The following is a 26,543-nucleotide window of genomic DNA, read 5'->3' as shown; positions in this document are numbered from 1 at the left end:
CTCAAATAGCTAATTCCCTGACGTTTTTATTGGAGATGGGGGTAAGGAAGAGGGAATGCCTCTGGCCCTTCACTTTGGCGTTCCCTGACACGTCCCCAGGTTCAGGCTGTGGGAGTGTGGCTGCACCAGTGGAAGGAGGGACAATTCACTCTGTCGATTATCCTGACTTGTATCCCACGAATGTAAGGTGTCATTGCTTCAGTCATTCTCCAGAGAAACCCATTATAAAGGTAAGCAACTATGGAAGCTCTATACACTTCGAGAGCTTAGCTGTGTTGGTTAGGCAGAACTCACTTCATCTGGACTAGGAAACAGCCACTATGACTAGGAGCTTCTGTTTGTCATATATATATATGGCTCTATGTATGGATCTGTATATGTTGTTGGAAACGTTTCAGTAGTTGAAGAGAGAATGCACTGAAAAGTATGCCCCCTTCTCTAATTCCCATCCTGCCTCCTAGTGGCGAACACTGGTTAAGTATCTCAAGTATCCCTAGAGAGAGATTCTGAGTCCTTACAAACATGCATATATTTATATTGCTTAGCAGTGCTTTTTCTACTCATATCCCCAAAATCTTTCCAAATGAGTCCACAGAGCTCTTTTTAACAACTGCACAAAATTATATTGTGTGATATTCCATAATTTCTGAAGCCAGTTCCCTATTAACAGACATTTAGTGGGTTTCCAGTCTTTGTCCATACCAACAATGCTAGTACGTTCCTGTGTCAGTGTTTTTGGGCACATATGGAGGTACATAATTCCCAGAGGAGGACTTTGTGTCAAAGGGTTTGTACATTTTAACCTCCTAGTTATTGCCAAATTGCTCTCCAAAGAGGCTGCAATGACTTACACTTCTATCAGTGGAATAGGAGGGGGTAACTGAGGACCTTTTCATGTGCAGAGGGAAGCTTTTAAAGCTTATCTCTTCTGTTCCTTGACCACTTTTCTGGTTATGTTCCCAATTTGTACAGTTGGAATTTGAGGACTTTATCACTGAATTTAGCCAAAACTGTGTTTATGACGCTGTTGTGATTTATGGTGATCCTGAAGAGGAGCACGAGTTAGGTGGGTAATGTTCCATCTAAAAAGCACGAGAGTGGTTGCAACACTGATTGGCCTCCTTGGGTGCCACAAAGTCAAATGGGAACGGGGATTTCTTATTCTGGAAGCTCATGTGTCAGAAAACCTTAGCTTTAACCCATGAGCCAACAATGGATTCACCAGTAAGGTTTTTTAACAGAAACATGCAAAATGCAGAGAATGTTTCAGAATATTTGGAAGGTGAACTTTTCCCACAGTAACACTGAGTACATTTTTGGCAGTTATTGAAGGTAATTTTTTTAACTCCTTTCTGTGTAAATCTCTTCAATTGCTGATATTTTTATGTCCGAGAAAAGTAACTAAAAGAAGTAACCAAAGCTATAATTTCTGCTTGAGTCTTAAAAGTTCATTTTTGGAACCAAAACTTCAAATATACTTTCATTTCTGACCTACCAGTGTACTGAGTCTAAAAAATGTTCCCTTCTCATTGTGCAGCCATTTACTTGATGCCTACTATCTGTCCCTTAGCTAAGTGTTGGTGTGGGTCGGAGAGCAGGAATATAGGTGGGTTGGGAATGTTTGTTTGGATATTCAAGGCAGGTGAGTGAAGGCACAGTCCCCTCATCCAGCAGAACGGGACCTGTATAGGGTGGGCTTTGGGTGCAGCAGATCACAGGTGTTACTTATTCACATAAAGCGCAGCCATGTTCTGTTTGGAAAGAGGAATACCAAGTTTGGGATTTTAACTTGCCTCTTCTCATTGTGTACATTAATCAATTGAAGTTTCTATACATACTAAAAATCAGATGTTTTACCCTATCTATAGAGTGTTCTTCTGTGAGATAAAATTAGAATACATAGTTATCTTGAAACTAGTGTTCAATTCCCACATGAAATGGAAAGGTGTGCCTAAAACCAAAGTTGAAGAAAACCAGAATTGCTGGGGAAAAATTAATCAGATAATGTTTTACCCCTGTTCTGATTTTTTTTTTAAATTATAACTGTAAATCAAACTTCCCTAAAACTTTGACAGATAAGCTTTGTGGAATCTTGAACCCTACTCTAGTATTCAGTTCTAATTACATGCTGGTGATTCATTTTAAAAGTGATGGTGAAAATACCTTCCAGGGCTTCAAGGCTAGATTCACCTTTGTGCTCTCAGGTGAGTATAAGTGCTTGCACAGTAGTGATTTTTGCTTGTGAAGACAGTTATACAGAAGATCGCTTAGCAATGTGTACCTAAAATTAGGGTGCTTGAATCACCTTGGTGGCAAAGTAAAAATACAGTTTCCTGTGCCCACCCCTGAAGATTTAGATTCTATAGATTGTGATAGGGCCCAGGAATCTGTGCTTTCCCAAGAACCTCAGATGAAGCCAAGAAACTACATCCACTAAATGATCAAAAGAGACTCTAAGCTCCTAATATGAAAAGTAGATAATTTAGATGAAAGAATGGAATTCAGAAATGAGATCGACTAGTTCTGTTTGGGGATGTTTCAGGGTTTTGAAGGACTAATAGTTTTCCAGTCATTCTAGAAAACAAAGCAGCATTTACCTAGACAAAAGGAATATAATCTGCAAAGACCCTACTGTGGAAGAGAATGGGTGATGTACAAAAAGCTGCAAATAATTCGACATTGTTCAAGTTTTGGAGAGAATGATAGAAAAGGCAAGAGTTAGATCATGATGGATTCAGGGCATTCAATGTTAGATACTAGCTAACATTTATTGATTACTTGCTCTCTACCAGGTATCAACTAAACATTTCTCATGCATTATGACCTTTATTCCTCCTTACAAACGTAAGAGGTTTATACATTGCTCTCCTTTTCACAGATGAGGGACAAGAGGTTCAGAGAAGTTGAGTAGCCTTTCTCAAAGATGCATAGCTGCCAAGAGGTGGAGCCAGAATTCAAACCTTGGTAGTAATATGGAAGACTGAGATTAGGGGTAAATTTACATGCAAGGAGACTAGTGAAGAAGTCATTGTAAGAATTTATTCTAGATCTATTCCCTGATTAGATATATTGTGCAAAGGTAATATATGAAGGAGAAACATTCCAGCATGATTTTTAGGATTCTAGCTTTAGAGGGAAGATGGATGGTAGAGCCACTAAATGATACAGAGAAGCATAACAAGACCATGTTCACTGTTGAAATCAATTGGTTCCATTTGAGACAAGTGGATTTTTATGAGCTTGTGGGATATCCAGATGCAGAAAGCTAGCAGTCCTAGCTCTAGAATTCAGAAAAATAGACTTAGATTGAAGAGAAATGTGGAAGTCATATGTAAGCAAATGAATAGTAATAGGGTTATAAATGTACCTTGTGGAATATCTTTCAGCTGAAGGATAGGATCTTGGAAAAAAAAGTCTGAACTTGAGAAGAGATGGCCATAGATGTATCAAGAAGATCAAGAGAGTGATTTCATGAAGCCAAGGAAGGAAGAAATGCTTAAGAGTCAGATACAAGAAGAATGTTAAGAAATATATAATAAATCACATGTGTGGGATCTGGCATTTAGCACTGGAAAGGTAGTATTAGTGAAATCAACATGAGAGTGGTTTTATGATTGACTCCAGGGTAAGCAAGTAGGGTCAACGGGTATAGACTACTTTAAATATTTTCAATTGAAAAAATCTTTCCTCTATAGACTCTTTAAACCAAGTTGGATCAACATCACCCCCCAAAATCAATCCCGTATCTTCTGCAAAAGCTATTCCATATGATGAGTTGATGGTCATGTGGTTACTATGTGTTTAATCTTTCTTCTTTGGAAAGCCTCATTTTACATTGCTATAATTCCTCAGTGAAGAAGAATGAATTTTAGGTCCATGAAACTTCCAGAATCTTGTTTGGGTTTGAATATAGAATCATAAATAGAGGGAAGACGAAATAAGCTTTATGATTGGAAGAAAGGGGTACAGAGAGCAATCCTTTGTCCTCATCTATTCCTGTGCAAACTTAATATTTAAAATATTTTCCTAGACTCTGTATTTAATATGATTATGCATTTTTGGGCAAAGGGAGAAAACAAAAGTTTTTGTTTTATTTCATTTTAGCACACTCTGGCAAATTTTAACTTGTAATCCGAAGTATCTGGTCAAAAATTATGATCTTTCATTGTTCTATATGCATGTATTGAATATGGTCTAGTTGATGGGCTATAATAGAAAGTAGTACAGGGAGCTGTAATAGGAGAGAATGTCTGCCTCTTATGGGTAAGTCAGAGGAGGCTCCACGGAGAAAGAGCACTTGAGCTAAGTCCAGCAGTATTACAGACAAGAGACAGGCATTTGGATGTCTGAGTGCATTTGGCATGTTTGAGGACTAAATGGTTTCATACCATGAGAGCGAGGGAAGAAAGATATATAATGAAGAACCTTGCATGCTCTGTTAACTAACAAAAATTTCCTACTAGAATATAAGTTCCATGAGGGCCAAGATTTTTGTCTGTTCTGTTGACTGATAGATCACCAATATCTAGAACACCAATATCTAGAACAGTGCCTGGCAATACAAAGCAATATTTATTAAATGCATGACTAAATATTATTCTGTAGACCAGTAACTAAAAACCCAATTGCTTAGCAGAGTCGCCTAGGCAAGCTTTTAAAATCCAGTTCCTCAGATGTGGGGTCTTGGGAGTTGACATTTTTATAAAGCTCATCTGGTATTTCTGAATTACTTCTGTTGGCTATTGCAAGCCATTGGAGGGAGGTGTTTGTTCTTCATTATTTCAATTGGATGGGTCATTAGTTTCATCTTCTTTGCTGTAGGCATCTGTGGCATCCCTCCATTTAGTCTCCAGTGGCTTTCCAGAGGAATTGTAGAGGGCGAAGAAGCCTGCCCCCACTGCTGGCCATGGCAGGTGGGTGTGAGGTTTCTAGGTAGTCACCAGTGTGGAGGGGCCATCCTCAACCCCACTTGGATTCTGACTGCAGCCCACTGTGTGCAATCGTGAGTGAAACTGATGATATTTTAATAATGTAGTTCATACATGTATTTATAGACCGTGCCTAGGATATAAGTATAATTGTCTAACTACTAAAGTCATCTGGACTAATTTTAAAGCAGGAATCTTTCGGTGATTTTCTACATAGCAATCTAGCCTCTATTTAAACAATGTCAGCGTGGAAAATGTTAATCAAACCTTGAAATTGCTCATCCCATTTATGGCAATCTCTGATTATTATGTTGATCACAAGTCTGCTTCTCTGTAGCAGAAAGCTATTGTTCTAAATTTACTGGAGTTCCAGAACACAAGAACTAAGTCTGTTTCTTCTTTCACATACAGTGCTTCCTATACCTGAAGACCTCTCTCACATTTTCCTTTAATTTCATCTTTAAGCTAAATGCTCACCGTTATATTGTTTGTCAGTAATTCCAGATGCCTCACCATGCAGTGCAACTTCCCCTGGATTGATTTAGTGTTGTCTTTCTTAAAATGTGGTTCACAACCGTGGAGAGCACAGTAGGATAATCTACCACCTTGGTCAGTGGACTACTAGTGAACTAAAATTTTGGTTAACTTTTTCAATGTTTTCAAATTATGAATTATGCCATGATATGAAAAAATGTACATAATATATGTAGTCTAAAGAATAGTAAATGTACATATGTATCCCTGCCATTCAGTTTAGGAAGAATCTTTACACTTAAGACCCTTTTAGTGCCCCTACCAAGAGGTACACACTATGCTAAATTTTGTATTTATGATGCCTTTCCTTTTTTTTTTATTTTAACATCTGTGAATCCCTAAAACAAGCATATTGTTTGATGTTTCTTGGTTTTGATAATGTAAAAGAATTGTAGTTTATATTTTTTGTGTCTTGCTCTTATCCTCATGTTATATAGATAAGCCATGTGACTGTGTGTAACTGTAATTAATTCATTTTCAGTCCAGACTACCTAAGTCAGTCACCTGTTGGTGAGTTCTGGATGCTGGTATTTTTTTTTTTTTTTAACTCCTCAGATGATTCCAAAGTACAGCCATGATCAAGAACCACTTCCTGTCTATCTGACTCCAACAGGACCACTGCTGTGCTTGCTCACAGTGGACCAGCCCCGTTCTTCAAACACACTATACTTGCTCCTGTCTCCAGATGTTGTTGTGGTTGCTGTTTTCTTTGCCAGTCAGGATAGCATATTACATTTAGTCAGCATGTCACATAAGGCTCCTCTTGGCTCTGAGTATCACAGACTTGCCTTGTTTTTGATGATCTTCCCAGTTTTGAGGAGTACTCATCTGTTATTTTGTAGAAGGTCCCTCAATTGGAGTTTGTCTGATATTTCCCCATGGTTTTACTGGGATTATGGTTTTGGAGGAGGAAAACCGTATCGGTAATATGCCATTCTTATTATATCATTTTAAGGTTATGTATTATCAACATGACTTATCACTGATGATGTTAACCTTGAGTACTGGCTGAGGTGGTATTTGCCAAATGTCTCCATCATAAAGTTACATTTTCCTTCTTTCCACCCTTACCCTTTGGGAGCAAGTCACTTAGTGTGGATGACACTTGAGACGTTGGGTATAAGCTCCACCTCCTTGAGTGGAGAGTATTTATGTAAATTGTTGGAAATTTTTCTGTATGGAAGATGTCTCTTCTCTATTTGTTAAATAATTTGTTTATATCAGTATGGACTCGGGCATATTTATTTTAAAATACTACATAATACTACATAAAATACTAACATTCTGTTGCTCAAATTGTTCCAGGTTTGACCAGTGCCCGTTCTTTCAGTGTCTTGTGTGTGTGTCCATTTGTGACACTAAAGAATGATCCAGGTTTATCTTACATGTTCTCTGCTCAGTCCTGGAGTCAGTCATTTCTCCAATGAGCCCTGGTTTATTTTATTGGAGAATGGTATGAGAAATTAAGATCTCAGTGGCCGGTGTACTAGTTGGTCCTAGGGTGTTATTGTACTAGGTCCTCTCAGCGGACAGAACTAGAAAATATAGCCATGCACATGAATCCATTTTATAAACCTTCTTTCTGTATCTACATTAAGCTAAACATGAGTTCATGTGGATGTTTCCAACTCAGTCTAATACCATATCATTCACTCTAGGCCTTCCCTCCCTTGGAGATGCCCACTTTATAGTAATTCTATCAGAATTCATTTTTATGTATCATGGAAAAGAAGCCTCAATAGTAGCTGATTAATTAGTAAAAAAATAATGTATTGGAGAAGACAAATATTAGTATTGAAGCTTGAGACACAGAAGTAGTTTTGGCAGATTCCCTTGTCAAATAGAATCGTCTATTCTTATCATAAGGTGGATATTCAACTTGATGAGTCAGTTGAGATTATTAAATACAATCAGCCGTAAATGTTTGTGAACTATTTAAGTTGACCACAAAAGGAATTTGTATGCAATTTCATCAGTGATTTCTTGATTTCTTTAAAAAAAAAAAAAAAAAGATTTTTATGGGGTGCCCGGGTGGCTCAGTCAGTTAAGTGTCTGTCTTTGGCTCAGGTCATGATCTCAGGGTCCTGAGATAGAGCTCTGCATTGGGCTCCCTGCTCAGTGGGGAGTCTGCTTCTCCCTCTCCCTCTGCCTCTCCCCCTGCTTGTGCTCCCTCACTCTCTCTGTCAAATAAATAAAAAGCTTAAAAAAAAAAGATTTTTATAAAAGTAGTGCTTGCGGGAATAAGCAGTTAAGAAAGTTATCAAGAAAAATCTAAACTGTCTCCATTTCATGAATCCATTCCTCCTCTTTAGAAGTGATCAATATTAAGAATGTCTTATCAGATTTTCCACTAACATTTAAGCACACAGGCATATAGTTTATAGTATTTTTATATACCACATATATTTTTTAATGATTTTTTTTGCACAAGACATTGTGCTTTCTATTTACAGTGATATGGAAAATGTCTTTGGGACTCATTTTTTAACTCTTCTTTGTAGTTGCCTAACTTCTTTCACCAAAAGAAATGTCTTTTTGAAGCCTTTCCTTGCAGTGTATGGCTCTTTACACCAGAAGTGTTTGATAGGCCGGAGTAACAAAAGCAGGATGTTCCACTCATGCCCTGCCTTTGTGGGAACTCTGCAACTGCTTCCTTCATGGATTTGTTTCTCCCGGCCTCTTCTTCATCGTCCTGGTAGACATCAGGCCTCCATCCTCCATTGAAAGGGGCTTCCACGTATCCAAATCCATTGATAAGGGGGAAGTTCGCCACGTGGGATAAGCCAGCTGGGGAGACATGCGAGGTCTGGGAGCTGAGGTAGACCTCATTTTTGCTGAAGGTCACTAGGTGCCAGGCTATCTGACCTCGTTGGGTAGCACTCCAAAGACATAAAGGATAACCAACAGCAACATCGTACCACCACCCATGACTTGCCTGGGACTGGTCGCTCTTAATATTAGTTCTCAAACTTTAGCATATACCAGAATCACCTGGAAGTTTTCTGAATCTGTAAGTCTGACATGGGGCCTGAGGATTTTGTGTTTGTAATCAGTTCCCAGGTACCGTTGTCCCAAATTTAGGGAAAACTGGTGGTGTTCTTTTGCTGTTCCACGCTGGTCTTTGTGCTCATTTGGGATTTTTAACTCCCTTCAGAGGACTAAATTCACTTTGCAGTTATACGTTGGAATCTTTGTCTCAAACCTAATTTTTTTCCATTTCGGCTACTTTTTTCCTGTAGTTCAGCAGTGATCCTTTCTTCTCCCAAAGCAGAAGTGTCCCATGTTGGATGTCCCATTGTTGGATGGGGGGATAAGACCCTAAGGATATAAGAAATGAAACTTGGTTGCAAGCAAGGGGCCAGATAGGATGGAGAAAACTACCACTTGCTACTTTGAGCTATCATCCCATTATTGGAAAAACTCGGGCTTTGTTGCCTCATAACATGTGTGTTGCTCTGTCATATGCTTTTTACACAGTTCTTTCTACCAAATTAAAGGATATTTGATGACTGTGCACCTATAATTTCACTAGAAGTTGTGATCTGCATTATCAACTATACCATGATTTTTATTATTTCAATTTATTGTGCACACCATCCTCTATATAAAGGAGTAGAGTGGCTTTAAGAAGTAAGTTTCTTTACTACCAAGTAATAATTTAGAGGGTGACTTTGAAAATAAAGTTTAATCCTTCTGTTAGGGTGCATGGCAGGTAATAACAGCAATAATGGCTACCATTACGGAGTCATTACCATCTGCAAGGTACTTGCCAAGTACTTTACCTGAGTAGGCTCCCTTAATAAAGGCATATTGAAACACATGAATAAGTCAGACTCCTCACGCAAGGAATTGAAATGAGCATGTTTATGACTAAAGAGAAGAAGCCTACGTGTATTAAGAAACTTCTATGAATAAAGTGCACTGAAAAATAATTTCAGTAACTTTATTTTTTCTAAGGAAACAGGTTTGAAAAATTAAAGAATCTCCAAGCTGAGGTCACAGAGTATCTCTGACAATTGAGGGACTCTTTCCTCAGGTATTTCTTCAGCTGGAAATTTTGATGTGGTAGATTAATGGATGTTGATTTCAGGGTTTTTTTTTTTAACATCCATTTGAAGTACATCAAAAGTGTGCAAATCTCAGGTTTATAGTTAGAAGAATTTGCACACAGGGAGCACCCCTGGAACCAGTGCCCACATCACGAAACGAAATACTGCCAACACCCAGCAGCCTCCTTATGCCTCTTGCAATCATCAGCACCCCCCACTCCCAAAGTAACACCATGGGTGAGTTTTACCTGTTTTGTTAACTGATACATTTTTTTTTTAACTTCCGTTCCATTAATTATGGTGGTTTGATAAAAGATAACAACTTGAGATGTATCCCTGTAAGATAATGTTTGGATACTTTGAACAGTAAAACAGGCCAGAAGCTACCTCATTTTGAATGTAGGGTTTTTTTCATATATTCTTTTTTTTAAGATTTTATTTATTTGAGAGAAGGAGAGAGAGAGAGGGCATGAGTTGGTGGAGGAGAGCGAGAAGGATAAGAAGTCTCCCCACTGAGTGGGGAGCCCAATGTGGGGCTCAATCCTAGGACCCTGAGATCATAACTTGAGCTGAAGTTGGATGCTTAACTGACTGAGCCACCCAGGCACCCCTTTTTTTGTGTGTGTTCTTAACATCACTGTGACATTAAAGTAAGCTGTACTTTCTTTTTTCCTTCTCAACTTAAAACTAGCCTTTGGTGATATTTGGTAGGGGCTCCAAAGACATTTTATGGCCAAAAGAAGGTGGCAGGATACATAACTAAGAACTCTTCAGGTAGCTCAGGAGGTGTGTACCTTCCCAGCAAGGAGATCCCACAAAGGTACCGACAGGGGAGTGGGTAAGACATCTGGCTGAGCTAAACTCAGTGCCTGTTGGTAGAGCCACATGGGGTTAGATCAAATGGTGAAAAATGTCTCTTCATGTCAAACTTTTGTCCTTGTTCTTTCTCCAGGAAAAATAATCCTCTCTTCTGGACCATTGTTGCTGGGGATCATGACAGAACCCTGAAGGAACCAACAGGGCAGGTGAGAAATGTTTCTAAGGACAATTCTGCTGGTGTTCTAAGTGTTACCACATGCCGGGGAATGCCTTTAGCTAAAATATATAATTAAGTATTCATCTCCTAGTGCCCCTTTACACTAACTATTTATACCAACATTTAAAGATACAATCTGAGATCACAGTTTAATCAGAGCATTAAGGGAGGTAGGTCAGGATGTGCCAATTCAGGTCTGTGTACACAGGTGTACTAACCTGGTTTCTCCAGAACTGCCAGTCCTCAGAGAGTGGTTCATGGCCTCCTGAAAATTATCAACAGAGATTGCCCTTTTCAATTCAGTACAGAGTCTGAATTTCCCATGTATGGAAATGTAGAGGTTTAAGGTTTATTTTGGAAGTAGTTTGACTCATTGACGCGATCTCGTAATTGGCTGGCTCGCCACTGATACAGGTGAGGAGGGTAAAACGCATGGTGGTGCTCGAAGACTTCGATAGACGGAGCTCCGACTCGGACATCGCCCTGATACAGCTGAGCTCTCCTCTGAAGTTCAACTCCGTCGTGGGGCCGGTGTGTCTCCCGCAAAGCACGGAGCCGCTCCTGTCCTCGGAGATCTGTGCTGTGACTGGATTGGGAAGCATTAGTGAAGGTAAACGTTTTTGCTTTTGCCCACACATGACGGCCGGTTGTTAATTTTGCAAATTTGGCACGGAGATGATATCCAGCGGTATCTGCTTTAGCCCTTCTTCCTTCTGAAAGCTAGAACCCATGTTTGATTTAGTTGTAAGTGATCAGCCTATAATTAGGGTGACTAATTATAGGTAGGTTAGATCTGGGAAGGGCCAAGTCATAAGTCTTGTCGTCTTTGCCAGCCATATGTTCTCTGTCTCGACTATTCAGCTCTGCCGTTATAGTGCAAATCGGCCACAGACCTACGAATGTAACAGAAGGGATTGTGTTCCAGTAGTTTATTTATGAAATTTAAATTTCATATATTGTTCATGTGTCAAAAAATATTCTTTTGGATTAAAAAAAACCAAACATTTAAAAGTGTACAGACCAGGGGCGCCTGGCTGGCTCAGTCAGTTAAACGTCTGCCTTCGGCTCAGGTCATGATCTCAGGGTCCTGGGGTCGAGCCCCTCATCGGGCTCCCTGCTCAGCGGGAAGCCTGCTTCTCCCTCCCCTCTGCCACTCGCCCTGTTTGTGCGCTCTCGCTCTCTCTCTCTCTCTCTGTCAAATAAATAAAATTAAAAAAAAAAATAAAGTGTACAAACCAAACGAGTTCCCAGATTGTACTAAATAAGCCCAGGGATGGCACAGAACTGGCCCACTGGTTGTGGTTTGCTGACCCCTGGCCTAGGTGGTAGGGTTCTTAGAGCCATAGCAACATACTGACAGATCTGAATGGGTTCATGTTTGCGTTTTGCCTCTTTTCCCTGTATAAGATCATTTTCTCTTATGTCTTCCTTCTGTTTCTGTGTTCTTTATTTGGAATCTGCGAGCTTGGGGAGAGGAGAATTTATCTTTGACTGTGTACAGTGTACACGATCATAGCTTCCTGTATGACCTGTGGCCAAATTGCATTTCTTTTTTTTTTTTAAGATTTTATTTATTTGTTTGACAGAGAGAGAGAAAGTGAGAGCAGGAACACAAGCAGGGGGAGTGGGAGAGGGAGAAGCAAACTCCCCGCCGAGCAGGAAGCCCGATGCGGGACTCGAAGCAGGACTCGATCCCATGACTCCAGGATCATGACCTGAGCCAAAGGCAGACGCTTTATGACTGAGCCACCCAGGCGCCCCAAACTGCATTTTCCTAAAATGTGCACAACACCATATGAGGAGATTTTATTATCCCCATGTTGTAAATGAGGACATTATGGCTCAAAGATTTAAGTAACTTGCCAAGATCCCATAACTAATAAATATCAAAGCTAGGATTTAAAATTAGCCTGGTTCTGCTGATAATCTTCGAATGGCTTTTTTTTTTTTTTTTAACGTTTAGAATAAAATCTGAACTGTTGGTCTGGCTTGGAAAACTCTATGTGATTTGGCCTCCACTTACCTCTCCAAATTCTTTTCCTCCCTTTGTCCCCTTCAGGCATTGTGGTCTTCTTTCTTTCTCTTAAACACAAGATCTGTTCTGCTTTCTGAAGCTTGGAACACATTTGCTCTTCTCACAGCTGCCTCTTCCTCATTCTGTTCGCAGCTCAAACAGCATTCCCTCTTCCATCACTTTGCTGCTTCAGGACTGCCCTTCCATCACTCTCTGCATGACCCAGTTTTATCATCTCCTCACGCACAAATGTACTTGACATGCTCCAGGGTGCCTGGGTGGCGCAGTTGATGAAGCGGCTGACTCTTGGTTTTGGCTCAGGTCATGATCTCAGGGTCCTGGGATCGAGCCCCATATTGAGCTCTGCACTCGGTGGGGAGTCTGCTTGAGATTCTCTCTCTCTATCGCTCTGCCCTGCCACCCCCACTCACACACTCTTGCTCAAACATTCTCTCAAATAAATACATTTTAAAAATCTTTAAAAAAGAAAAAACATCATTCTCCAGGTCTCATGCATTAAAGCGGAAACCTCGTGGCAGCAGGTCTCTAATTCACCACTCTGCCCCAGAGCTACAGGTTTACCTGGCATAGAATAAACACTCAGCAAATATTTTCTTACTGGCTTCCAAGCCCTTGAATAAATGTACCCCTTCTCTGATACCCTCAATCATCACCTCCATGACCACCAGACAACTGAGAGGCGGTTACAGTCTTGTGAAAGACGAATTCATTCTTCCAATCTGAGAGAAAATGAGTTCTCAATTTTAAGACATGGTAAAGAATGGGGTTGGAGATGGTCCCTAAAAAGAGGATTTTAAATACCTTAAATGTATTTATGTATTAGATGGGTACATTAAAACGAGCACAAACTTTAGAGTCCGATCTCAGCTTAATGGCTAGTTCTGTCCCATGGGTGCTGTGAGATCAGATTTTGGGAGCTCTGACTTTTTTGTGAATGAGTTCCGTGTGATCATGTATGCGAGCAACCCACCTCACGATGTTGTATTATTGGGTTGGAGTCATATGAAAGTACTCTATAAATGTAAGGTAATTTCTAGTACTAATCTTAGCTTTTTTTTTTTTAATTAGTCAGGAATCCAAAATGATAGAATAAGTTGTGCAGAATACATGTTAACATGGGCCTGCCTGAGGGTCAGTTATGAGTGTTTTAGTGCTCATTGTTAGCCTTACAGCCTTCACTGTTAGTCCTTGTAAATTGGAGTTGAGATTAGTCTCAGTGACGATTAAGGAAAAAGGAATATGATTTTGGTTTATATTAGGAAATCATATAAACATGTCACATTTATAATATATTTTATTTATAAATATACTATGTAAAAACATATCATCACTTAAATCCTATACAATACCAATTCATATCTTGCTGAATTTTTCTTTCTGAATTCTCATGTAGCAATATTTGAAACACTAAATTTTGAATAAAAAATAAGCTAGAAAAAAAATGTTTCTGGTGTTGTTCTCCTGACAATGTATTCCTTTATGAAGATGCCACACTTGAAAATGAAGACATCCCGTATGAGACACTTACATTGTTTGGTTCAGTATTCCACATCAGCTCAGGCAAACCTGAGTGAAGGCAAATATAGTAGTGCAGAGCAAGTCTGAACTTAAATATGTTTTTTCACATAATTTGTTATTTACTTCATTATGAAGCTGTCTTTCTGGATCTGTTTCTTCAGCAGATGGCGGCTTAACAAGGCGCTTCCAGCAGATTCGGGTGTCCATGTTGGAAAGCGAGGGGAGCGAACGTACTTACTCCTCTCACCCAGGAGGGCTCACGGAGAAGATGATGTGTGCTGGCTTTGCAGACTCTGGAGGGAAAGATTTCTGTCAGGTGAGAAGACTCTGATTTTGCAGAGGAAGATCCAAGGTCGTCATCTGCTGGAGATTCTCCTTAGACAGGAGGAGACACTCAGAGGCACAGGTAACCTGGTAGCCCCACAGCATGCCCTTCCTGGAAGGCCAGTGGGACAACAGGAAGAGTGAATGCCTTACTCCAAACCCACTGAGAGGGCGGGAGCAGCCTAGGGGCAGAAGAGCAGGTGGGGACTAGGAGCCCATGAGCACATAGGGCCTCAGAGAGAGGCAAGGTTTTGGGAAAAGAGGAACAAGCAAAGAAGGATTCTAAGTAGGTGTATCCTACTGATGACTTAAGGTTTTTATTGTTTTAAAATTAATATTAATCTCCTATGTGCTCACATTTAATTTTCTACCACAGATTAAAATAAAATAATCATGAAAAAAATGAGAAACTTTGAAAAACTGGTTTGCATATGCAGTGGAAAACAAATCCCAAAACAGTAGTTTAATTTCAGATATTTAGAGGCAAAGTGGTATAGTTATATTCACGTGTCAGTTGGACAAAGGTGCTATTAACAAGTTCAAATCAGCCAAGAGGAAGACAATGTGGACGAATGGATCGTAAAACACCAGCTTTCATATCCACGAAGCCAAGTGAGGAATGTGACCTTAGATAGACAACCAAAAAGGGTCTCTGATGCTCTGTAACCCTCTTTCAATAGTTAGTTTGGATTTGAGGCAGCCTACTGATGGAAACGTTTGGGTCTTCGGGGCAGATATACTTCTCCGAGTTTATCATTTCATACCGGTCTGGAATACAGAGGGAAGAAAGGATGAATCAAGTCTGTGCTGCTTTTTGATCGTTTTTCCCTTAATCAAGAAATAAGAACCCATGGGAGAAAACTGGGTGTTAATCTAGGTAGAAGTCCTTCCATGTAAACATATGAGGAGAGAAGGAGGGAGGTCCCCTCTTAACACTGAGTATCTGTTTATGGTGGTTAAACCCTTCCCTGGTGTCAAGCACTAATCAAATTCTGTTTTCTTTATTTGAATTTGCATTCCCCAGAAGCTGACCTTGAGACAAAGATTCAAGTACAATGGTCTGCTTAGGAAGTGCAGACATCACTGGTAGGGAAGTCAGGAGGGTGGTCTAGGGAAGGGAAGGCAGGAAATGCGAGATGTGCTATGAAGTCAGCTACCACAGTCGGGGGACTGAGCTGAATCTGGCAGCAATGCAAAATATATGCAACGTATTTGTCCCATCCCAGGGGTGAGGGAGCTGGGATATTTATATACTACTTCCCCAAAGTCATGGTTTGAGGGCTACTGGAGGGGAGGGGTCTGTTGGTCCCTTTGCACTTTCCACTCTTCTGGTGTGCCTCATGGATGGGGTGGAGGAGGGGAAGAGCCCTCAGGCACAGAGCCAGGATGTGGCCTGGAAGACTTGAGGAATCTAGGAAGGGCGCTCACACCATCTGCTAAAGGACATAAATGCTATACTATAAATATCAAATAGAAAAGTGCTCTGAATTCATGTGGTCATTCCTCCCCTTTTGAGGGATGGTTTTTCTCTCTGCTTCGAATCAAGGAAATCACAAATGGCTCTGTTGTCTCTGTCATGTTTGACAGCATCTGACATTAAGGGGACACCTTACTGTGTATGAAGAGAGCAGAGGAGAATTAGGGAAGGAATTAGGTCCATGACAGAGGTGTGATCTTGGTGGGCATTTATTTCAGCTACATCCCTTGCAGCATGACCAAATTTGCTGCCCATACAAAGGGAGGAAAATAGGAGTTGAGATTCTGGCTAATAAATGTGTCTAGCTAAAGAATACTGAATTACTAACAAGGTGACTTCAGAAACTTTGATAAAGTGGACTCTAGTATTTCTATCTGGTAGTTGATTTTTACCCTCCTTTGTGTGCTCAGAAGTAATGGACCTGCTAATGTAATTTCTCACCCAGGAAGGTGAAGTAGAATGTTGGAATGAAGAGATGGAGTTTCAGAGATGCAGAGATGGAGTTTCAGAGATGCAGAGATGGAGCTTCAGAGATGCAGTACAGAATCCTATGCTGCTTTGCTCACAACACATCCTAGATTGTTTTTAAAATGTCAAATTCTTTGACCTACAGGGTGATCTCTGTCTTCCCAGAGTAGTGTATGTCCTGTTCGTGCTGACTTTTGCAATCTATTTCATACTTCTCTTGCTTATATATTTCAGCCACAATGATTATTTTCTGACCATACAAGTCACTACATCCTGCCTAATTTGGGGCCTTAGCCCAGATATCAATTCTGCATAAAATGTTATTCCTCCTGGCTTTAGAAAACCCAGCTCCTTCTCGTCTTTCATGTATCAGATCAAGTGTTATTGAAACTACATACACTTACAGAAGCATGTAAGCACACACAACTACCTCACTTTATTCTCTGCTTTTCGCTCTAAATATTTTCTTTAGAGCTATTATCACCATCTAATTTGTTTATACTTTGTCTTGCTCAAAATGCCTAGCCCACAGTAGGCACTGAATAATTCTTTAAAAATAAATAGGTACCATTTGCTTATTGACTATTTACCACATGCTAGGCCCTGTGATAGACCCTGACAATAGTAGATGAATTAGACAGGCTGTTTCTGAATCATGAAATGTTTGTAATTGCAAGAAAAATTCTTTATTTGGTATGCGTTCATACTGAATGAATAAGTAATTTAAAGAAAAAACAAACCTGACTTGACACATCAGACCACTTACAAACTGGAAAGAGGTCTTAAAGTATAACCTTATTTCATATGGGGAAAAAAAAAATAGGCCCAGAGAAAATGTTAATTGTTCTACATTACAGACAAGGGAATCTATCTCCTTATTCCCACTTCAGGATTTCTTCTGTGAAATTCTTCATATAAAATAAACAGCCACATCAAATATATTATAAGCTCAGTTTATTTTATCAGAAGACAAAGGATTTAGTTTGATTCTAAGTACATTTCTGTCAAAGAAAAAAGGGGCTGATTGAAAATCAGAAAGGCTACTTTAAAAGGCAAATCCTATGCTTTAAGGCTTTTTTTTAACAGGCTTATTGAGCTATAATTGACATATAACATTGTGTAAGTTTCAGATGTACAGTGTAATGATTTGGTGCACTTGTATATTGTGAAATGCTTACCACAGTAGAGTTAGTCAACACCTCCATCACCTCATATAATTACCATTTCTTTCTTGTGCTAAGAGCACTTAAGATTACTTTCTTAGCAACTTTTAAATATCTAATATAGTATTGTTGACCATAGTAACTATGTTGTACATTAGATCCCCAGAATTGTCCACGTTATAACTGGAAATTTGTACCTTTTGACCAAGATTTCCCCCATTTTCCCCACCTTCCCCCAGCCTCTGATAACTATCCTTCTACTCTGTTTCTTTGAGTTCAGCTTTTTTAGATTCCATGAATAAGTGATATCCTACAATATTTGTCTTTTGCTGTCTGACTTTTCACTTAGCACAATGTCCTCAAGACCATCCATGTTGTCGCAAATGGAAGGATTCTTTTTATTCTCATGGCTGAGTAATATATATTCGCCATATTTTTTATCCATTCATCCCGTGGCAGAAAAAATAGGTTGTTTTCATATCTCTGCTATAGTGAATGAAGCTGCAATGTATGGGAGTGCAGATACCTCTTTGATAACCTGTTTTTATTCCCTTTGGGTATATACCCAGAATTGGATCAAATAGTAGTCAATTTTTAATTTTTTAAGGAACGTTTATTTTATTTTCCATAGTGATGCACCAGTTTACATTCCTACCAACAGTGCAAAAGGGTTCCCCTTTTTCCACATTCCTTGCCAACATTTTTTATGTCTTTCTGATACCTATTCTAACAAGTGTGAAGTGGTATCTCGTTATAGTTTTGATTTGTATTTCCCTGATGATCAGTGAAGTTGAGCATCTTTTCATGTACCTGTTACCCATCTGTATGTCTTCTTTGGAAAAATGTCTATTCAGATCCTCTGCCCATTTTTTAGGTTGCATCATTTTTGTTATCGATTTGTATGAGTTGTTTATATATTTTGGATATTAACCCTTTATCAGATATGTGGTTTGCAAACATTTTCTCCCATCCCATAGCTTGCCTTTCCATTTTGCTGATTGTTTCTTATGATGTGTAGAACCATTTTAGTTTCATGTAGTTCCGCTTAATTGATTCTTTTGTTGCTTGTGCTTTTGGTTTCATATCCCTCCCCCCCCCAAAAATTGTTGCCAAGACCAATCAATGTCAAGGAGCTTTTTCCCTGTTTTCTTTTTTTCCCCCCTGTGTTTTCTTCTAGGAGTTCTACAGTTTGTAGCCTTATATTTAAACCTTTAAACTGTTTCAAGTTAATTTTTTTTGTGAGTGTTATGAAATAGGGTTCGATTCCATTCTTCTGCTTATGGTTGTCCAGTTTTCCCAACATCATTTGTTGAAGAGATTATCCTTTCCCCATTGAGTATTCTTTGCTCCTTTGTCAAATATTAGTTGACTGTATATGTGAGGGTTTTTATGGGCTCATGATTCTAGCCCTGTTGTCTATGTGTCTGTTTTTATGCCAGTACCATGCTGTGTTGACTATTATAGATTTGTAACATATTTTGAAATCAGGAAATGTGATGCCTCCAGCTTTGTTCTTTCTCAGGATTGCTTTGGCTATTTAGGGTCTTTGGGGGGCCCTTATGAATTTTAGGACTGTTTTTCCTATTTCTATGAAAAATGCAATTGGAATTTTGAAATGGACTGCATTGAATCTATAGGTGGCTTTGTGGAGTATGGACACAATATTGATTCTTTTGATCTGTGAACATGGGATTATGTTTTCCATTTGTGTCTTCATCAGTTTCTTTCATCAAAGTCTTACAGTTTTTAGTGTAGAGATCATTCACCTTTTTGGTTAACTTTATTCCTAAGTATTTTATTTTTTGGTGCTTTTGTATATAGGATTGTTTTCTTTATTTTTTATTCTTTTTTTCAAGTTTTTATCTAAATTCCAGTTAACCTACAGTGTGATATTAGTATCAGGTGTAAAATTTAGTGATTCAGTACTTACATACAACACCTGTGCTCATCACAAATGCCTTCCTTAATCCTGTTTATTTCTTTTTCATATATTTTTTTGTTAGTGTATAGAGACACAACTGGTTTCTGTATGTTTGCTTTGTATCCTGAAACTTAACAGTACTCATTGATTAGTTCTAATAGCTTATTTGTTTTGTTTTTAGTTCTAACAGTTTTTTGATGGAGTCTTTAGGATTTTCTTAGACCCTATCATCTACAAATAAAGACAGTTTTATTTCTCCTTTCTTGATTTACTACTCCTTCTTTCTTTTTATTTCTTTTTCTTGCCTGATTGCCCTGGCTAAGACTTCCAATACTATATTGAATAGGAATGGTGAGAGAGGGCACCCTTGTTTTGTTTCTGATCTTACCGGAAAAGCTTTCAACTTGTCACTATTGAGCATGATGTTAGCTATGGGTTTGTTAGATATGACCTTTCTTATGTTGAGATATGTTCTGTCTATATCCAATTTGTTAAGAGTTTTTATCATGAAAGGATGCTGCACTTTGTCAAATACATTTACTATTCAGATAATATGATTTTTAAACTTTCATTCCATTAGTGTGGTATATCACATTCATTGATCTGTGTATGTTGAACTATCCTTGTATCACTGGAATAAATCCCACTTGATCATAGTGTATGATCCTTTTAATGTGCTGTTGAATTCAGTTTGCTAGTATTTTGTTGAGGATTTTTGCATCTATGTTCATCAGGGATATTGGCCTCTAGTTTTCTTTTCTTGTGGTGTCCTTATTTGGCTTTTGTATCAGGGTAATTCTGACCTTATCTAATGAGTTTTAGAGTGTTCCCTCCTCTTCAATTTTTGGGAAGAGTTTGAGGAATGAAGTTAATTCTTTAAATGTTTAGTAGAATTCACCAGTGAAGCCATCTGGTCCTGAGCTTTTCTTTATTGAGATGTTTTTGAATAGTGATTCAATCTCCTTGCTCATATTGGTCTGTTCTGATTTTCTATTTCCTCATGATTTGGTCTTGGCAGTTTGTATGTTTCTAGGAATTTATCTATTTCTTCCAGGTTATCCAATTTTTTGGTGTATAATTATTCATAGTAGTCTAATGATTCTTTGTATTTCTGTGGTATCAGTTGTAATATCTTTGTGATTTTATTTATTTGAGTTTAAGTACTCTAAGGTATATGAATTGACAAATTATTAATATTTTTAAATTAAAGAAGTGTGTTATGAATAAATTATTGATTATTCCTGTTCCAAAATTGAAAGCAGGAGCTCTGATTAAAGTAAATTTTTAGAACACATTTTCTTGGTCTTTCAGGGAGACTCTGGTGGCTCATTAGTATGTAGGCATGAAACTGGTCCCTTTGTCCTGTATGGCATTGCCGGCTGGGGAGCTGGCTGTGCCCAGCCAAGGAAGCCGGGTGTATTTGCCAGGGCGAGTATCTTCTTGGACTGGATCCAATCCAAAATCAAAGGTAAATATTTTTCAGATATTATTATTCTTAGAGTAGGTTTGCGAGAAGTGAGTGTGGTAGAAATCAGCATTATGAAAGAAAAAAACCATAGAGTAGTATTTCATTTATTTTAGTTTCTAAAACATTAAAAGGCACATTACAATTCTGTAAGAATATGTTCTCCCTTGGGCAGAGTGGGAGTAAAACTGACTTTTCCTGGGGCTCCTGTAATCCTAGATTTGCATTTTCTTTTGACAAAAGCTGTTTTGGTATAGACTACATTTTGTTTCGAGGTTTTCATCTTTATTTATTTTTAGCATGTTCTCTCCAGGTGCAGGTCCTGCTTCACTTCAGATAAATAATGAAAGCAAAACCTTACCAAGACAACAGTTGCCACCACCCACACCCTCAACAGACAATGCATCTGGACCAGGTAATAGATGTTCATGTTATCCGCTTAATGCAGCTAGTAAGAATTTAGCAAAAAGCATGGCACGTCTGGGTTCGCTAATTTTCTTTGGAACAGGAACAGAATGCTTTCATTCTGGCTGGTAGTTTAAACTGAAGAAGGAGAATGTTGTTACTGTGACCGTCTGGGTTTCTTTTCTACCCCCACAGATATAGCCATTGTAGGTTAAAAAAAAAATCTTGTGGTTGTGAACAAATGCTTGAATTTTGGAGGAGTGCATAGAAAGAATTATTCTGACCTCTGATCCATTTATTCCTACATAAACAAAGGTCCTTAGATTTTCAGGTATCTCGCTAGGTGAGGACTCTGGATATGAGAGAGAACCACAATCAGCGTCAGTGTTAGTCACTCGTGATTCCCCCACAAGTGTCAGTGTCTGTTTGCTAATGCGATTTTTATTTTTTGTTAAAATCAGACTGCAACTGGAGAATTAGAAGTCTGTAATAGACCTGTAGGGAGATGAAAGTTCTATGATGCCATCATTCTTGGTTTCCAGGTGGTCACAGTCTCTTCGTTCTCACCCATCTCTGCCCCCATCCACCCCACATACCGTCAAGGCCAGTAGACAACTAGAAAGAGGTGGGGGAAGATTGAAGAGGATACAAGAGACAGGGTGAATTGCTAGAGTGATGACCTTCAGTAGGAGAGAAGGGATGAGATCTTGTGCTCAGCAGGAGGGGTTGGTCTCAGAAAGGAGCAAAGTGCATATATCCATAGTTGCTGGATGGGAGGCAGAATATTTATGCTGGCATATGGGTACATGTGGGGAAGGGAGTTTCTGGCAATTTTCTAGTTGCTTCTATGTACTTAGCGGATGAAGCAGGGTTGAGGAAGAGGGCTTGGGGGTTTTAAGAGAAAAAGAAAGTATGAAATAGTTCTCTAAAAAAGTGACAAAGTGCATGGACTAGTAAAATGTAGTAGGATTGCTGGGCAACATAAAAGCTTCTGAGATTAATGATCACGAATTTAGAGGGAGACTGACCAGTTAGCTTAGTTGTATGTATTCTTCTGGAGACACTGAGGGGTAGCACATAGTTGCAGAACAGATGGAAGGTAGATTCAATCAGAATGGGTTTTCCCAAGTATGCAAGATTATAAGGGTATTGAAAGCGTGTAAGAGGAAGGGATTAAAATGATGTATTATTGGAATTTAAGCTAGGAAAAGAGTGAATGAGGGTGAGAGATGAGTTAGGGACAAAGAACAGGTGGTTGGATAGATGAATAGCAAGTCTCAAAAGGTGAAAGGAGCATTGGAGGGAGCTGAGAAGATGGAAGATTGTGGATGGAGACAGCAGTGCTTGAAACAGAGCTATGGAAGGCTTGGTGTTATTGCTGGGGGCCAGATCCTGAGGGGCTCACTGCAGGGGTGGGTGGCTGAAGTCGGGTGGAGAACAAGATCATTGGAAGGAAGTTGAGAAATTGAGAAGCCTCAGTGATGGGCTCATCATCTATATGGCTACTGAAATCAGCAGGATTTATGGCAGAAATAGTGTTGGAGAAAATGACTGCTAAAATCTTCTAGGAATAAGAAGGGGTAATTCGGGGGCCATTTGTGGGTGGTATGGTCTGACAACATAAGAATCAAAGGGTCCTATTTAGAATAAAAGTGAATCTGGAATTGGGGTTGAGATGGAGCACAGATTTAGGCCCAAGATCCTAAAACCTAATGATTTCGATGGTTTGAATTAAATGAACAATTTTAATTAGTGCATAAGTAAGTGAATTCATGTCAAGCACTTAAAATAGGGATGGCATGATGAATGACAATAGTCAACAAGTGGTGGCCCGTAGTGACCAACTAATGTATTCATTGAATTGCTGTCCCATTCGGACTATAAAAAATGAACACCATTTTAATAGTGTAACTAGAGATGTTTCTCATTTGTGTATGTTCAGAAATACATGTGCATGCCAAAGACCTTTGCAAGTTTCACATGGGAAAGGGTATTGTTTTGTTTTAATTCTGTGAATATTCTATAAGAGAAAATGTTGGGACTATCCTATCTTTAGCATCCACCCACTCCCATCACTGGCTTTTTACACATGAGGATTGTTAGCCCATTTATAAAAAGAAGTGACTGGTTGGGAGTTCATGACTTTACATGATTTGGTTCATTTTCTAGGCAGATTTGTCATAGAGGATTCATGGGGACAGGAAAAAAATGATTGAAAAGACATTTGGGCTCAGACTCACAATTTCAGTTGTTTTGAGCAAGGGAAGAACTTAATTCTCTTGTTTCATATGCTATCCCAGATTGGAGGGCACAGGGTGGGGGAAGATTAGAGATTGGGAAATCAGTTAGGTTACTGTTAAATCAAAGTAGATATATAAATATCTAAATTAGATTATAGTAGCCATCTAAATGAAAGAAAGAATTTACAAAGAGGTAGCAGGACTAGGGAATTGAATAGAATCCTGAATTCTTACATTTTATCTCCCTTCTTCACCTTCTGCCACTCTTCATTTCTATTCTTCATGAAAGTATATTTATGTATGTGTCACCTGAGGTCGTTAATTGCTCTATGGCAAAGCATATATAATCATGTATTAATTCATACTCAGACATTAAAATGTGTTCATTTGAATACAGAGTATTTCAATTTGTAATTGCTCGGAGGATTTTTGTCGAGGGAATACACAGGGGAAGGAGGAGGAGTTGAGGGTGTAAGCTGAAGGAACAGCAGCTGACTGCAGGGCCAGTGGGCCAGAGAGCCCCTGGCATCTGAAGCTCTGCAGGTAGCTTTGCAGGTCCAAGGGTGCCCTTGGACTTCAGAGCAAGTGGAAGAAGTGCGAGACATTCAAATGTCTGCAGCACATCCTCCTTTTTTTGATCTCAGTCACGAATTCCACGAATGTAATCATTTGTCCCAGCAAGATAAATGCTCAGTGAAATTAGTGAAGCTTTTAGGAACAGACCTTCAGTAGCATCTCAAAGAAGGAAGGAAATGAAAGCATGCGGGAAGTAGAGAGTGCATACCCACTGTGCATCTCCTAAGGCATTTAGAAGATTCAGTGAAAAGAAATTTTAAATAATGATAATTTAAATTCTACTCCTACAACCTCATTTCAAGAAAATAGGACACATTAAATGGGATGATCATTTTTACCCAAGGACATGTAACAGAGAGTAATAAAGTTTTAATTTTCTTCTTGCAAGCCTAAATTTTTCAAGTTTGTCATAGATCCACGCTTTGCTTTGTTCATGTTGGTCCCTGGTGTGTGTGTGCTCTGAATTGTAGGTTGTTACTCTGAGGTGGAACTAGAAGAACCCAGAGGCTTTTTCTCAACTCCAGGATATCCACTGGATTATAGAGGAGAACTGGAATGTTCTTGGGTGCTCAGAGTGTCCCCGAACAGTATGGCAAAATTGACGGTTGAGTACCTGTCACTGCCTTGGTCTCCTGTGTGTCCAGATTCAGTTATGACTATTTACGAAGAAAGCCATGATGAGAGAAGGGTGGCAGGTAATCCTTGCTGGCATTTCAACCCTGTGCTGGGAGCCTTTTCTGTATATGCTGCTTACAATCACGAGAGAGCTTGACTTGGGTACCACTATCACCAAAGTGTTGATTCATGTAATAGGCATGCCTTTCTTTCTTTTTTTTTTTTTTTCTAAGGCACACTTAATATTTTCAAAACTTGAATTTACAAAACAGGTGTACTAGAGGTTGAGTGTGAGTGTGTGAGAGCTCAAGTTCTTCAAGCACACCAGAACCATGCCAGGATGCCCGAAATATATCCGATAGAGGAGTTAAGATGGTTAAAAATCAGATGCGGAGTGGGTGTTGGATTTTAAAATAAAGCAAAATATATTAAAGGCTTTTACAATGGAAGAATTAAAAATATTTGCTGATAACATGCCAGCGTGCGTGTGCTGGATTCGGGAGTATATGGAGGCCAGGGAGGTGCTCTTAAGGGAGAGATTGTGTTCTTGGGATAAATTATGAGATTAAAGCATTGAGTTAGAGGGCATAAACATTTATTTAAAGAATCTTTATAAATACTGTCTCATTTAGGGGCACCTGGGTGGCTCAGTTGGTTAAGCATCTGCCTTGTCATGATCCCAGGGTCCTGGGATTGAGTCCCGGGCTCCCTGCTCAGAGGGAAGTCTGCTTCTCTGTCTGCCCTTCCACCTGCTCTCATGCTCTCTCTCTCTCTCAAATAAATAAATAAAATCTTTTAAAAAAATACTGTCTCACTTAGACTATGGAACAAAGCTATTAATAATCTGGCTTATCCACTTTGTACATTTTTCTCCTGTGATCAGATGGCCTTCCCCATCCACCTTGATTAAAATAGCTCCAGATCTTCTTATAGCTGGAATAAAATCAAAATCCCTAGCACAACCTTCGGTCCCCCTCCCTGACTCACATGATCAGGTGCTGTCATTCTCACCTCAGGGCCCTTGTCCCGCTCCTTGTCCTAGCTCTTCAGAGAGCTCCTTCCTGACCTGTCCCTCACCTCCCTCAAGGCTTGACTAGATGTCACCTTCTTAACGAGGCCTACCTTAATTGCTGTCAACTGCATCACCTCCTGCCTGGGTAGTTCTTTGTGCCTCCCCCTTTCTTTAGCACTTACTATTTTCCAACATTATGATTTTTTTTTTCATGTTTGTGGTTTGTGTTTTCTCTATTGAATGTGAGCTTTTGGAGGGCTAAAACTTTCATCTCCTCATTTGAAGACTCTCCAGGGTCTAGAACAGTATGTGAGACTTAGAAGGCACTCAGTGAGTGAATGAATGAATGATAGGTCACCTCCTCAAAGAGGACTTCTCAGTCTAAAATAGCACCATTCATTCCCTCCCAAAGTCCTTTTCATCATATTATGTGGATCATTTCACTTGTAGCCTTGATCTCTATTTGAAATCATCTTCTTTATTTACCTGCTAAAATAAAAGATTCATGAAAGCAGGGATCTTGCTATTTTGTTCCTTACTGTATCTTCCCAAATTAGAATTATGCCTGGAGACATAGCATAATTTTTTTCACAAGTGTATACTGATAAATTACTCTTCAGAAAAGCTGAATCAGTTTTCACTGCCATCAGCAAAAATGGGAGCCTCTTGCACCATGAGTATAACTGAATAATATCAGTTTGATAGGCACTTTTACTTTTTTTTTTTTTTAAAGATTTTATTTATTTATTTGAGACCGAGAGAATGAGAGACAGAGAG

The 26,543-nt window shown here is 39.2% G+C and overlaps 1 protein-coding gene across 1 annotated transcript in view; it reads left to right on the top strand.

The window, feature by feature from the left end:
* OVCH1 (ovochymase 1) overlaps nucleotides 1–26,543 on the top strand; it is a 49,206-nt gene that overhangs the window by 17,789 nt on the left and 4,874 nt on the right. The window contains exons 11-21 of the mRNA XM_081818946.1: nucleotides 100–230; nucleotides 973–1,066; nucleotides 2,076–2,204; nucleotides 3,696–3,774; nucleotides 4,802–5,002; nucleotides 10,464–10,536; nucleotides 10,962–11,157; nucleotides 14,265–14,416; nucleotides 20,765–20,921; nucleotides 21,232–21,333; nucleotides 24,610–24,834. Coding sequence (XP_081675072.1) covers nucleotides 100–230; nucleotides 973–1,066; nucleotides 2,076–2,204; nucleotides 3,696–3,774; nucleotides 4,802–5,002; nucleotides 10,464–10,536; nucleotides 10,962–11,157; nucleotides 14,265–14,416; nucleotides 20,765–20,921; nucleotides 21,232–21,333; nucleotides 24,610–24,834 — 1,539 coding nt within the window. The remainder of the gene's footprint in view (nucleotides 1–99; nucleotides 231–972; nucleotides 1,067–2,075; nucleotides 2,205–3,695; nucleotides 3,775–4,801; nucleotides 5,003–10,463; nucleotides 10,537–10,961; nucleotides 11,158–14,264; nucleotides 14,417–20,764; nucleotides 20,922–21,231; nucleotides 21,334–24,609; nucleotides 24,835–26,543) is intronic.

Source organism: Leptonychotes weddellii, chromosome 5, assembly GCF_054177405.1.
Source record: "Leptonychotes weddellii isolate Sample4059 chromosome 5, ASM5417740v2, whole genome shotgun sequence".
In the NCBI taxonomy this organism is placed as follows: Eukaryota; Metazoa; Chordata; class Mammalia; order Carnivora; family Phocidae; genus Leptonychotes; species Leptonychotes weddellii.
The sequence above is the reverse complement of the archived record's forward strand: the minus strand, read 5'-3'. Positions and strand labels throughout refer to the sequence as shown.